At 35.4% G+C, this 13637-nt stretch overlaps 1 protein-coding gene and 1 non-coding gene across 5 annotated transcripts; one reads left to right on the top strand and one right to left on the bottom strand.

The window, feature by feature from the left end:
- The first annotated feature begins 5216 nt into the window (after window positions 1-5216).
- On the top strand, window positions 5217-10884 carry GTE4 (global transcription factor group E4). 4 transcript variants are annotated; one of them, XM_021424267.2, is made up of 6 exons: window positions 5217-5316; window positions 5405-7396; window positions 7481-7529; window positions 7623-7736; window positions 7829-7905; window positions 10469-10884. In XM_021424267.2, the coding sequence occupies exons 2-5, from the start codon at window positions 5633-5635 to the stop codon at window positions 7888-7890; spliced, it is 1989 nt and encodes a 662-aa protein (XP_021279942.1). In that variant the 5' UTR covers window positions 5217-5316; window positions 5405-5632; the 3' UTR covers window positions 7891-7905; window positions 10469-10884. The 4 variants fall into 4 exon arrangements, with proteins under 4 accessions (XP_021279942.1, XP_089639297.1, XP_089639299.1 ...); XM_089783171.1 differs by having other exon boundaries at window positions 7475-7529; XM_089783173.1 differs by having other exon boundaries at window positions 5218-5316; window positions 5418-7396; window positions 7475-7529.
- A 2307-nt stretch (window positions 10885-13191) lies between these two features.
- On the bottom strand, window positions 13192-13298 carry LOC149527405 (small nucleolar RNA R71). Its single transcript, XR_016351088.1, has one exon. It is a non-coding gene; the product is annotated as a small nucleolar RNA R71 (small nucleolar RNA).
- Window positions 13299-13637: the final 339 nt, after the last annotated feature.

Raw genomic sequence — 13637 nt, 5'->3', positions numbered from 1 at the left:
GGCCTAGCCACATATAACAACCCATGGCTTTGCACATAAATCACAGACTATGACCCTAACTACGTCTAACAGCCCATTGGTGACCTAAAAGTTTTCTAGCTAGAGCTCACTTATGCACAAGGGTCACACTTAACCGAAGTGACAGCTGGCCTACTCTCGACGCTCTCGATTTATCAAAATCATTTTTAAAACTAAATCGGGTTTTACTAGGTTTTTTTCCTTTTAATCCATTCAAATCAAGGTTTGATAACCCCTTTGAAATTACTTTTCAAGTTAAATGGCATGGTGTAATCACTTGTACAAAGATCGGAATAAAACCGAAGCTCAAAACTTTGCATTTTAAATCATTTAACAAATGCTTTTAGCTATGCATATCACATAAAAACATAAGGCACAGATTTTGATACAAACATCGTGAAAGGCTTGTTTCTTGGTTTCAAAAACTCTTCTCATATATGGCTTATCTATAGTTATGTTCAAAACTCCTTTCAAACAATTTGCACCCATAAACTTCCTATAGTTTCTATCAGCTATTCTTTCCACAATAGCAATATAAATCGTTAAAAATCCGTTGGAAATTGCCTAACAAGGCTAACAGCTTATACTATCCATAATTGCACTTAGAAAAACCATCAATATTTATTAATGTAAATCATTATATATATAGCACGAGATTTTTAAAATACGCACCCCTTACTCACCTTACAATAGCATGACGCTACATCGCTATTGATTTGGGCACGTATCTAACTAATTCCACTCGTCGATTACCCGTTACTTCCTCTGGCATGCCACCATAGCACTTTCTTACTCATACACTTCCTATCAACCATATAAATTCAATACACTTAATTTATTCATATACATGGCAGCACATCAATCAATAATTCTGTAACCTAATCTCATTGTTCATTAACCCTTACTTATAATTATTTAACATACAATCCATATTCTTCAATCATCAATGCCAACACAACACCACGCAATCACATTGCATGCTTACCTTAACTTGAAAATATCATGCATACATTAAGGGGGAGCACACACTTAGAGGGAGCAATTCCTTATCATGTGCAGTACAAAAGAAGCGAATAGACACTATGTTCTTAATCAAGGGATGTTTGTTATCATAAAAAAAGGGGAGATTGTTGGATTCATAAGTTTTTAATGATAACAAAACATTCCCATTCATTAATGTCTAACTATACTACTTGAGTGTGTAGGATAAAAATGTATGTAAATGATAAATTAATTACTTGAAAGTAAACATCAAAACTTATCAGAACAAGAAGTTACAAAGGAGCTACAAATAGAAGCCTCTTAGTCAAATAACCAAGGGAGTTAGTCAGCCAAAATTCAAAAGTGAATTTGGCTGCTTCAAAGACAGTAAGCTTTTAATCGGTTAAAGTCTTACTTAACCGATTAACAAAGTAAAGCATATTGCGAGACAAAGAAAACTTAATCAACTAAGAAGTATAGTTATTCAGCTAAAAGCTCACTGTCAAAGAATTTGATTTGAATGTCTAAAGACAAACTAATGGCTAGAAAGGGTTTTAAATTGTTTTTTTTACGGTCTGAAGCTATCAATATCTATTAGAGTTGATTTTTCAAGTTATAAAAGACATCTCTAATGGCTAAGAAGATCAAGAGAGCTTCCAAGGACAAAAAAGAGCCCAAATACCAAAAATTCTCTCAATTCTTTTTGCGTTTCATTCCAATCTTTGTAATAAAGTTAAACACTTCATTATACCATTTAGATCAAGTTAGTGATCATAGGTACTTTTTCATATCTATATTCCTTAATTACTTAGAGTGTACGGGGCACTCTAAGGAGATTAATCAAGCTTGGGTTAGCTTGCTTGCTATCATAGGTTTTAACTTAGCCTTAGAAAAGTTAGTTTAGGATTTTGGTTAATCTCGGGAAAACCATTGTTAAGGTTGTGCCTGAGCCTGTGAAAAATCATTGTGAAAGCTTGGTGAAAGCTTGGAAATTCCACCGATTCTAGTAAATTGATTTGAAAATCCTTGATTGGAAGATCAACGTAGTGCATGTAAGTCAAAGAAACCAAACCACTATAAATCTTTTGTGCATTGTCTATCTCTTTTATTCGTTCTTTCATTCTCTTTAAATGATCCTTTTATCTAGTTTTCAAATCGTTATCATCTACTTTTAACAAGTCAAATTAGAAGTTAAGATTAGTGACATTTAGAAAATGCTATTCACCCCCTGTAGCACACACCTAGGGACCAACATTGAGTTGTGGATTTCAATTTCTTGAGTTGGTAAAAGTGAAACAAGTTTTAAGGACTATGAAAATGTGTCTATAGACTTTACTTTTCAAGGAAATGGTTTGAATAAGTTTAAAGCTAAAAGCTCAAGAAATTTATAGATTTTGATATGATTTGTAGATGGTATCGATACCTCATGAACAGGTATCAATACTTTTTGAATAGAATGGTGTTTTAAGGTATTTTATACCAAAAGTATTGATACTTGTTCATAACGTATCAATTTTTATTGTCTGTTTTCACCAAAATTATTATGTTCTACCTTGTTTTCCGGCGAGAATGCTTTGGCCACCTATATGAACTAGTGAATTCTTTCAATATGTGATTTAACTCCTATATGGCATGTGCATATGAAGATTGGACTTGGGTGCTTCATGGTTTTGGATTTTTAAAGTAAAAATGCATGGTTTTAAGGAAAACAACAAAGTTTATTAAATCCTTCCATATATTGCTTGTTCCCTTCTACTGTCTCTCATTATAGTTAATGCTAACCATTTTCAAATTGCATGTTTTGGTTTTCAAATCTGGAGGGAGCGGGATCATAGCATTTTCAGGGGGATCCTCACTCACTCTTTTTGATGCACCAGTGGCCATGGCATTCAATAGACCTTTCCTAAAGTTAAGTTGCTCTACTAGCAGTCATATGTCCATTTGTGTTTGACAGATGTTGGATGTATGTATGTATGTATGTTATGAGTAGCAACCACAAGTTGGCTCACAACTATGACCTTTGAGGATGGTTATGTATATGTATGTATATGTTGTACATATAGTGAATCTAAGGCTAAGGCACATGGATGTGCATTGTGTTGATGTATTGGACATAGAAACATATATATAGTGTGATAGTTATACGTTTACAGGTTGGTTATACGTATATAGGTTGGTATCCCATATACAAATATGTAAAGGTTACGTGGGATTGCAATGCTTGCATGGTGGGGTATGCAACTTGGGCTCTAGCATGACCATAGCCCGAGACTAGGTCATGACAATGCGGCCTTTGGAAAAGCTCGAAAAAAAGAAATACAAAAACACAAAGAAACACCCCTGTGGGTGATGGAAAACCTCTGTAGAAGATATGAAAAAGACAGCATAAAAACAAACGTTAGTTAGAGAAAACCTTTCTGGAACCATTTAAAAACGAAATACCAAACAAAAAAAAAGTGCCACCGTCAACAAAGAGAGAGAAGAAGTGGGCTGTTAAGAAAACAGAGAGAGGAGCATCGCCACTAGTGAAAACCCATAAACAAAAATGAACAAAAGAAAAGAAAGCCGTGAGTCCTCGAATTAGAAGAAAACAACGTGCAAACCATTGTCCATACCCCAAAGGCAGAGGTCTGGCCAAAGAGAGCATCGTGTAAATAAATGCTATCCGTAAAAGGAGTCAAAAGTGGAAAGAAAGAGAAAACAGAAAGGCCCAGGTGGTTGTAAGGGACAAAAGAACAAAGAAAGAAAAAAATAGAAAAAAGGAAAAAGAGGAATGAAAACTCGAACTGACGTCCAATTTTAAAGGAAAAGTCACGGAGACCTAACATCTAACAAAAAACTATCCATCCATCAGCTATTGGAAAGCCAAAAAATACTCCTTAGAAGCTCAAAAATAATAAAACCACGTGTCAAGCTCTAAGCATTATATTATGATGTTAAAATCATTTATATAAAATAATATAAGATAAGCTAGTATAATAAGTTATATTAATATTTAACAATCAATAACTTGATATATTAATAACAAAATTTTCATATAGTTCATCATATATTGCATTATGTTTTAATTTTATATAGATTTCTTATATCAATGACATGTATATATGTCTAAAAAAAGATTTATCATATAAATTGATTTTTTGGCATTAGAAATTTGAATATATTTATTCTTTGTTGCTTTGATGTCTTGATGATGAAATTTTTTTAGCATTAGAATTTATTCATATATAAACATGAAAAAACTGTGTAAGTGAATACATGCAAAAAAAATCTTTGGAAATGTATTAAATTCAATGTTGGTTAAGTCGGATAACAAGTTTTATTTTTTTAACCTAACATACTTCACTTAGCTGAAATTCATAACTGACTTATCAATTTAACTAAATTAACCAATTGAATTAATTGAAATTTATCGGTTAATTTGATTAAGTTGCTTTTGATGGACGTTTATACACTTTTAATGAAGGGGTATAACTACTCCTCTGTACAGTAAAAATGTTGTTTGCGAGGAGCTTTCTTTTTTTTGTCTAAGGTAACACTTTTCTAAATTTTCTTAACAAAAACTTTCTGGTGTTGAATTAAACTGTCTATGGGTTAAGTGACTCGCCGGGTCATGAGAGACTTCTTATGCTCCGGATTCCATTAAGCCGAGATGATATTAATTTTAATTTTTAAAATAAAATATTAAATGTTAATTTTAAAATATTTTAATATTTTAATGAACCGAGTAAAAACCTACACCCAACGGATAAAAGCATCAGCGAATCAGTCCGACGACCGCGCACACCTGTACTCCAAATGGCAATTCATCCATTGGAATTTTTGACCCCTATTTCAAGCAGTAGTAGTCCAGTCGTCCACCTCAGCGGAGACACCGCCGCGTGTGATACCCTCCGGTTACTTGACTTATGAAACACCCCGCAGGTGCACACACGCTCCCTGTCTTCGGGTGGGAAAAATCCCGAAACCCCACAGTCAAGCTCCCCTCCACAGTCGAGCCCTATAACCTGCACTTGGACGTCCCGCTCACGCTCCCGAATGTGCTACCTTGCAATTGGTTCGTGTTGAACACGCGAAGCAATCAGCGGGAGTCGAACCTTTCTATCGACCCTATGATACTTCCCGAGCACGGCTCTTTTAATGCACCCACACGCTTCTCTCGAGTCGTTTGTAAGCACGAGGGCACTCCCTACCGTACACCTGTAAGATAAGGATAGAGAGAAAATACGAGTGAAAAAGAACAGAGCTTTTTAGAGAGAGAAAGAAGTGGTGAAGAGAGAGAGACTCAGAAGAAGATCTGAAATCGAGCAACCACAGGTAAGGAGCCGAAATTTCCTCGAGAATCCCTCTTCCTTTGTTTCCTTCTTTCATTTCGTTTGGGATAATATATTTTAGATGGTTGTAGTTTAATTTTGTAGATCGAGGAGGGTTTTTTTCCCTAGACTTGCTGCGTTTCTCGTTGGATTTGGCGGTTAAAACTTGGGGAAACTCAAGTTTGGGTGAATTTGAGGAGGTTAAATGAGGGTTTTGATGGAGGTAGTAAAACCCTAGCTTGGATTGATTGGAGGAGGTGAATTGTGTCGTTGGAGATTGGAGAAGGGTAAATTAGGGTTTTAAGCCCTACTATATATGTATGGCTTCGGCGACAGTTGTTGGAGAAGGAAAAGAGGCTGCAAGAGAGAAGCAGAGGTACACGGAGAGCAAGGTTTATACTAGGAAAGCGTTTAAGGGTCCCAAGAAAAACAATCTTGTCAACACCACAGCTAAGAACAGCAACAACGCCGACGACGACAACAAGAACAGCAACAACAACAATAGCAGTGGCAACAACAACAACGTCAACAGCACTGCTCTGAACAACACCGCTGTCACCACAAACGCTGTCACATTGAATGACGACGGCAATGCTAATGACAAGAATAATGACGACGACAACCACCACCACAACTCTGCTGTAGCACCAGCTCAGCCTCTGCCTTTGGAGGATGTGAATTCCGCACACCAACAGCCTGTTCCGTATGTAGATACTGCAGTTTCTGATGACTCTTCGAGTCTTAACAAACACCAGGTTGTGGCAGGCAACGGAGCAGTGAAGTCCAGTTCAGAGAACCGGGTTAAGATTAATTTGGCTTCAAGGTCAAAGCAGGAGATGCGGGATTTGAGGAGGAAGCTGGAGAGTGAGCTTGATCTGGTGAGGAATTTGGTGAAGAGAATTGAAGCTAAAGAAGGGCAAATAGGTGGTTTTAGTAATTCCCGTCTTCTGTTGAATGACAGTGTTGATTATGGACTGAAGAGGGTTCAATCAGAGGTGGCTTCAGTGGGTATTCCTCAGGAGCCTGTTAGGCAATCAAGGCCCTTGAACCAGTTGAGTATTTCTGTCTTGGAAAATAGCCAGGGTAATGAAAATTTGGAGAAGGAGAAGAGAACACCAAAGGCGAATCAGTTCTATCGAAATTCTGAGTTTTTGCTTGCAAAGGATAAGTTTCCACCCGCTGAGAGTAACAAAAAGTCAAAATTGAACGGGAAGAAGGCAGGAGGAGGCGAATTTACTCATGGGTTTGGTATGGGTAACAAGTTCTTTAAGAGCTGTAGTTCTTTGCTTGAAAGGCTAATGAAACATAAGCATGGTTGGGTCTTTAATGCTCCTGTTGATGTCAAAGGTTTGGGTTTACATGATTACTATAGCATCATTAAGCATCCCATGGATTTGGGTACTGTGAAGTCAAGGCTTAACGCGAACTGGTACAAGTCACCTAGAGAGTTTGCAGAGGATGTGAGACTGACATTTCGCAATGCTATGACATATAATCCTAAGGGACAAGATGTTCATGTAATGGCTGAGCAGTTATCAAAGATATTCGAGGACAAATGGGCTGTTATAGAGGCAGATTATATTCGAGAGATGAGACTTGCAATAGAATATGAAGTGAGTCTTCCTACAGCAACACCAAGAAAGGCACATCCAATGCTACCACCTCCACTTGATATGAGAAGGATCTTGGATAGATCGGAGTCGATGATACGCCCTGTTGATATGAGACCAAAGCTCATTGCTACTACTCCTTCAAGTAGGACCCCTGCTCCAAAAAAGCCCAAGGCAAAGGATCCATATAAGAGAGACATGACTTATGAGGAGAAGCAGAAGCTTAGTACTAACCTTCAGAGTTTGCCTTCAGAGAAGCTGGACAACATTGTACAGATTATTAAGAAAAGGAATTCGTCTCTCTTTCAACATGACGATGAAATTGAAGTAGACATTGACAGTGTGGATACTGAGACTCTCTGGGAGCTTGATAGATTTGTGACCAACTACAAGAAAAGTTTGAGCAAAAACAAGAGAAAAGCTGAACTTGCCATTCAAGCCAGAGCAGAAGCTGAGCAGATTGTACCTGAGAAGGTAAAGCTTTCTGTCATAGTTTCTTATGTAATCATCTTATCCCAAGAGTAGCTGAGTGAATGCTTATGTTTTATTTAGTTGCAGACCACCCCTGCTCCTGTTTTGGTGGAAGTCCCAAAAGAAGCCACAACTAGTAAGTTTCCATGTTATGAGAGTTGATAAGTACTTTGGTTTCTGCCTGCTAGATTGGACCGATAACTAAAAATTTACACACTTCTACCTGCAGATGAGCAGAATGCGTCTGCTTCATCACCTGTTGAAGTCGACAAACAGGGAGATAATGCTAGTAGGTCGAGTAGTTCAAGTAGCTCTAGCAGTGATTCTGGGTCTTCTTCAAGTGGTACTGTGATTTATCTCTAACTAATTATCTTTTTGTTTTCTTTTTTGGTACTTTCTCTCTTATTGTCCTAATAAATGTAATGTTTGTTGCAGACTCCGATAGTGAAAGTTCCTCAGCGTCTGGGTCTGATGCTGGTCACTCACCAAGGTCTTGAATGTTTTTGTGTCAGGTAGGATAAAATGTTCATGTGTCTTACAAAAATTCATGATTTAAATATGCTTCAGAGTTGTTCTATCATATGGTAGTTTCAAACTGATGTATTTGCTTGATTGCAAGTGCATCTTCTGCTGTCGAATTGTGTACAATTTTGTTTATATGTGATGCTTTTGAATAGTATGAATGGTGGTTAGTGATGACATTTGATGTGAATGATGGTGAATATTCTTGCATGGAAGTATCACTATGTAAGTGAGCACATGATAACTTGAATTAAAATTTAGATGAGTAAGCAATTGTGGTTTGTGAGTCCGCAAGGCAACACCTCAATGTTTAAAACCTGAGACTTCAGCTTTGAGGTCTCTGGTAATCATGAAGGAAGAGTGAGATTTGTAAGATCAAGAGAGCTACCTCCTTTTCTGCAGCTTGAAATCAACAGGTTTCCACATGTCAGCTAAGAGGAGAAAATTGTGGACGGTGGGTGTATTGGCAATTAATATCAATTTGTGAGATGGAAGATGTATGGTGTCAACATTGGATGATTTGAGGCTATATAACCAAATATTGAACAATTGTCAGTTAAAAAAGATAGCTTTCTTTTTGGTACGGGGGGTATCTATGATGAATGAAATGAGTTTGCATCTTTCTGAGAAGCAACACTGATTCATATTATTGTGCCTTTGTGTAATCGGATATGCTGCTGTAATTCAACAATGGAAAGAAGACATTATGTTAGTGATGGAAAGAGTGGTGGTATACTTGAAATTCTTGGTAATAAATGTTCATTCATGCAGTGGCAATTCATTAGAGGTACCAGTATCTGGGATTTGGCTTGTTGATGCTATTCTATGTAGTATAAACTTTTTAATAAATGTGGTTTTTGACGTACAGCTTTGGGGGAATCCTTTTGATGCTTTTTAGTTCTGTGATTTTATGATGACATTTACTGTTTTAACTCTTCTGGTCTATTGGCATTATTAAAGAGTTTTAAATCCATCTTTTTTCCCTCTTTTTTAAACTTCAAAATTTGCTATTTTGTTTGTACTGTGAATAGACATGATAAGTCAAGAGAAATAAGTTTGCAATGCTTAGTACTTCCTTCTTGATTAAATTTTTAAGTTGAGCGTCAGAAAGAAACTAGTTGCTGAGAAATGCATGTCTTTTTTTTTTTTTTCCGGATAGAGTGAGGCATTTTTCTATGTGCAGAGTTATATTAATTTTCTTGGGTTAAATACATGAAAAGCAAATGACTACCATGAGCAACCACTCCAATATGTTCAGTGCTGTCTGCTATTTTTATAGACCAAAACTACATATACTATACATTTGTGAATATATCCATCTGATCTTTTTGTGGACATCTCTGTTCTTCTGACTGGACTTAGGTGAATAACAAGTCAGTTAATCTATGATTTTTATCAACTTAACAAAATTTTCTAACAAAGATACCTTTGTGTATGTGAATACATCCACCTGATCTGTTGGGGGGAGACATGTCTTGATTTCACAGAATAGTGAGTCAACCATGTGGTTTTGATCAACTTTCCAGTTAAAAATTTCTGATCTAGTTTGCAGTGGGTCCGTGGGCTATGTTGTTTAGACTTGGTTTGATTATCGTATGTTGGTCTGCTAATAACTATGTGGAGCCTTGAGTTTGGCAAAGCATCATATTGCAATCCAAATTTGGGATGTCAGAAGTATATTCATTTTGTTTCTTGTGGAATACGAAAATTGGTTGAAAGTATTCTAATCATCCATCATCCTTTGAATATTAATGAGATTCAGGATTGCCATTAGCACCTTGTTCCTCATGGGAGCAAAGATTTTCTTAAGTTCTATTAGTTAAGGGAAAGTGAGCTTTGATTTCTCTGAATTTCGTTTGCCCCTTGAAAACATAGTTTTTTGTTCATGTTCTATTGAATCTGTATGATGGCCCTGAATATCTTTCCTAATTGGTAAATGGTGGAGGTTTAGGGTCACTGCATGTTATTGACTAGCGTGCAGCTCATCCAAACAAGCACCATGTGCTTAAAATGCAGAATAATCTAGAATGAAATGCTTCCTTTTATTTTTATTGTAAATTTAGCTGGGGAAGTGTTTGAATGTAAAGAGGTGCAATAAACATATATACATATAACTCAATATATATGATTATGACAGTGATTTAGTTGTGCTGCTGGTGCTGGTGCTGCTACTGTTATGATGATGGTGGTTATGGATGTTTCCTTTCCCTCTTTGATTTTATGCACACTTAAGTAGATTTAAGATGTTTTGATAAAAGTGCTGGTGTGTTTTTGTATTGATGTTTTGATGTATGTTTGGTTTGAAATAAAGATGCAACCTCCTATGCGCAATTTTGCGGGTGAATGCGATGTGCAAAATGTGCACTTTTTGATAAAGCTGATTATTTTACGAAAGGAAGAGATAGGATCAAATGCTTTTCTCAACTTTCAACTATTAATGGTTTTTTACGCTACCTTTTGACAATTTTCTACAGCCATTGATGGTATTGTGGTTGACAATATTATAATTTTTATTTAGTTACTAATTACTAATTTGTTGTGTATCTTTTGCAGTGGCTGATCAAAGAAATTAGAGTAGGTGCTGATCCATTGTGATCCTGAAGCTTTGCGAGTTGTGTTTATGATTTTGAAGTAGCATTTGGTGTATAGTGGAGAAGTTTTTGGTGCCTCGACGGGCTCCTGCCATTTAGCCACCGGAGAGTGGGTCTGTTAGCACTCCACATGTGGACTATCTGTATAATATTTGGTAGAATGTGGTCATGGTTAGGAAAAGTAGGGTTTGTTTGTGTAGCACGTGTACATTGCTAACTACTGCTGCTCATCCTAGTTTCAGGGACTTGGTTTTCGGTTTATTATGGCAGATTCAGGATTCTTTTGATGTTATATACAGAAAACAGCATTGTAATTCAAGTTGATGAAGTCATAATTGCTTCACATTAAATAATCTCTGTGAAAGGGCGCTTATCTGATGTGTTTGGTTGTTGGCAGATGATTTTCAGCAGTTTTATCAGACCTTTTTCTTTTTTGTGTAGGAGCAGTTAATGATGTGCTTTGACTTTCGATGGGGGGGTAGGGTGAAAATTTAATACTACTTTACTATTTTTTTTACCGTACTCCGTAGTTAGGTTACACTTGATGAGCAATGTGAGTTTTTAAATTAAATTTTGTAATATTTGGTAAGAAAAAATCTGTCCTATAAATATTACATTACAGTTATTACATTATAATCGATGATGTTTGGTATCTTGTAATGTAATTAGATTGCAACAAAGGCAATATTTTAGTATTTGGTATATAATTAAAGAAATGATAAAATGTAAGAGATAAAATTGTAACGTTGCATTTATTATTAAAAATGTAATATTAATTTTTTTAATTATCTTGAGGTATTAAAATATAAATTAAATATATTTATTTTTTATAATTAATTTTTATGTAATATGTGAAACATATTTTATTTTTTAATTTTTATTACAATTACATATATTATTTTGAATTTTTTAATATAATTTTTATATTTTATATTTTATTTTCTTTTAAAGACTGAATTCTATGGACAGTTCCATCATGGTATTTGTCAAGATAATGCTATTGTAAAACCAATGCAATCTCAAAGATTATAATTTATTCTGCAAAGTAAAAAAAATTTTGATTTATCATTTTTGTCCTTCATTTGAAAAAAAATACCAAACCCCTACTCTTAAAAAAATTGATTTATCCTTTTTGTCCTTTTCCGTTTGGAAGAATGCCATGCCAAAACCCTTTTTCAGTTTCTAACTCTAGGTATCGACTTCTTCTTCCTCCTTCTAGCTCGAATGGATCTGAGGACAATAAATAAATAAATAAAAGATTGGACGAGGATGGTGACTGAGAGTGAAAGTAGTCGTCGCTGGCTTGGAGAGGAAAGAGAAACTGGCTTACGCAGCCGTAGGAGAGCGTCGTGTTGACACTGCATCAATGAGGGAAACGATCAAGAAAATAAATAAACAAACAAGAACACAAATACGGAAGCACCGGCATTATTATTTTGATAACAAAGTCCACGCTTTGGCTTTCTTGTTTCTTATGTTTCATTTCTTATTTACCGCCATCTGATCCGTAATCCTGGTCATGAATCTCACCGTGATAGCAAGTGGTCTTGCCCTATTATGCATTGCAGTTCTCTCATTTTGGAGGGGTTGGTGACTGCTACAGTAAATCCAACCTTACTGTAAAGATAATTAATTTATCTTTAAAAAAATAATAAAAATTTGTATAACAAGTTAATAAGTAAACATGTATAACAAGGATTTAATTCGTAGTTAGGGTAGACACACACCAATTGCCATACATAGCCAAAATAAAACACTAGCTTAATAAACCTTATTTAATTGATTACAACAGACATTTAGTAACCCAATTAACTTAGGTATTTGTGCAAGAATCTCAATAGAGACTTATACATAACTTTGGATTCTAGGATAGTAAAACCACCTATGAATATAAATAATAAGAGAAGCTAGTATCAAATGAAGTGTTGAATAAAGCCATAATCTTAGGCTTTAATCTAATGCCTTTCTTAAATGAATTTTTGGTTTCTATTAACTAATTTGGTGTTTGCTTTAATTTGGTTTTAATTAATTTTCTAAAACATCAAATTACTTGAATAAGATTAATTTCTCATAATTTTAGATTTAGTGAAAATTTAGTATTTAGTATTAATTCAAGGTTTTCTTTTTCTTTGTTTTTTAGGTTTGTTCCATCATTATATGATAAGAGCGAAAAGCTTGGAGATTATGCTGTGTGATCTAGAGATTGAGAGAACATTCTGAAGTTTTTGATGAGAAAATCTACAAGGTTTTGCTCAAATAAATACAATGGTTGATCGATAAGGTGAGCAGCAAATCCAAGAGCGAATATTAGCTAAAAATAGTTGCTTAACGGATTAAAATGTTCCATTGGTACAACGAATTCCATTGAGCATTAGAAAGCTAGTTATTCAAGCCAACAATTTTGTGATCAAGCTGACTATCATCACCATGATTTAAGCTTCAATCTAGTTTGGGGGTTTTCTAAATAACAATCCAAATTCCCATAGTTTGAACTTCTTGGAGATATGTGATACCTTAAAACACAATGGTGTCATAAATGATGTAATTCATTTGCATCTTTTCCCTTTTTCTTTGAAGGACAAAGTTAAAACATGGCTAAATGCAATATCTACTAGATGTATAACAACATGGGATGAACTTGCTCAAAACTTCTTTGCTAAGTTCTTTTCTATGGTCGAGAAACCAAAAATAAGGAATTATATTACATCGTTCATGCAGCTAGATATTGAATCATTGTGCGAGGCTTGGGAAAGATACAAAGACTTGTTTAGGCGATGCCTTCATCATGGTCTTTCAAAGTGGCTACAAGTGCAAACATTTTACAGTGGATTGAGTGATCATGTTCGAATCATTATTGGTGCCACTGTGGAAGGAGCTTTAATGGCTAAGTTAATTAATGAAGCATATGATCTATTGAAAGAGATGGGTTCAAACAACTACTAGTAGGCAATAGTGCAATCAATGCATGGGAGAGTTGCTGGAGTTCATGACGTGGATGCCTTCATAACATTATCAGCACAAGTAGCAGTTTTAAATAAGATACTTGAATCTTTTAGTGCTAACTCCATTCAAAGCCTCTTCGTAGTTTATGAGTATTGTGGAGATGAACATGCAAAGAATTAGTGTCCAAG

Source organism: Theobroma umbraticum, unplaced genomic scaffold, assembly GCF_002168275.2.
Source record: "Theobroma umbraticum cultivar Fairchild unplaced genomic scaffold, ASM216827v3 scaffold_4.1, whole genome shotgun sequence".
Classification (NCBI taxonomy): Eukaryota; Viridiplantae; Streptophyta; class Magnoliopsida; order Malvales; family Malvaceae; genus Theobroma; species Theobroma umbraticum.
Note: the sequence above shows the minus strand (reverse complement) of the source record. Positions and strands in the feature narration are given on the sequence as shown.

Bases quoted from the DNA above. Each gene is read 5' to 3' on its own strand.
- GTE4 (XM_089783171.1), top strand. From the start codon at position 5,633: ATGGCTTCGGCGACAGTTGTTGGAGAAGGAAAAGAGGCTGCAAGAGAG. The intron at 7,397-7,474 runs GTAAAGCTTTCT...TGTTTTATTTAG, and splicing joins AGCAGATTGTACCTGAGAAG to TTGCAGACCACCCCTGCTCC. The intron at 7,737-7,828 runs GTACTGTGATTT...TGTTTGTTGCAG, and splicing joins TTCTGGGTCTTCTTCAAGTG to ACTCCGATAGTGAAAGTTCC.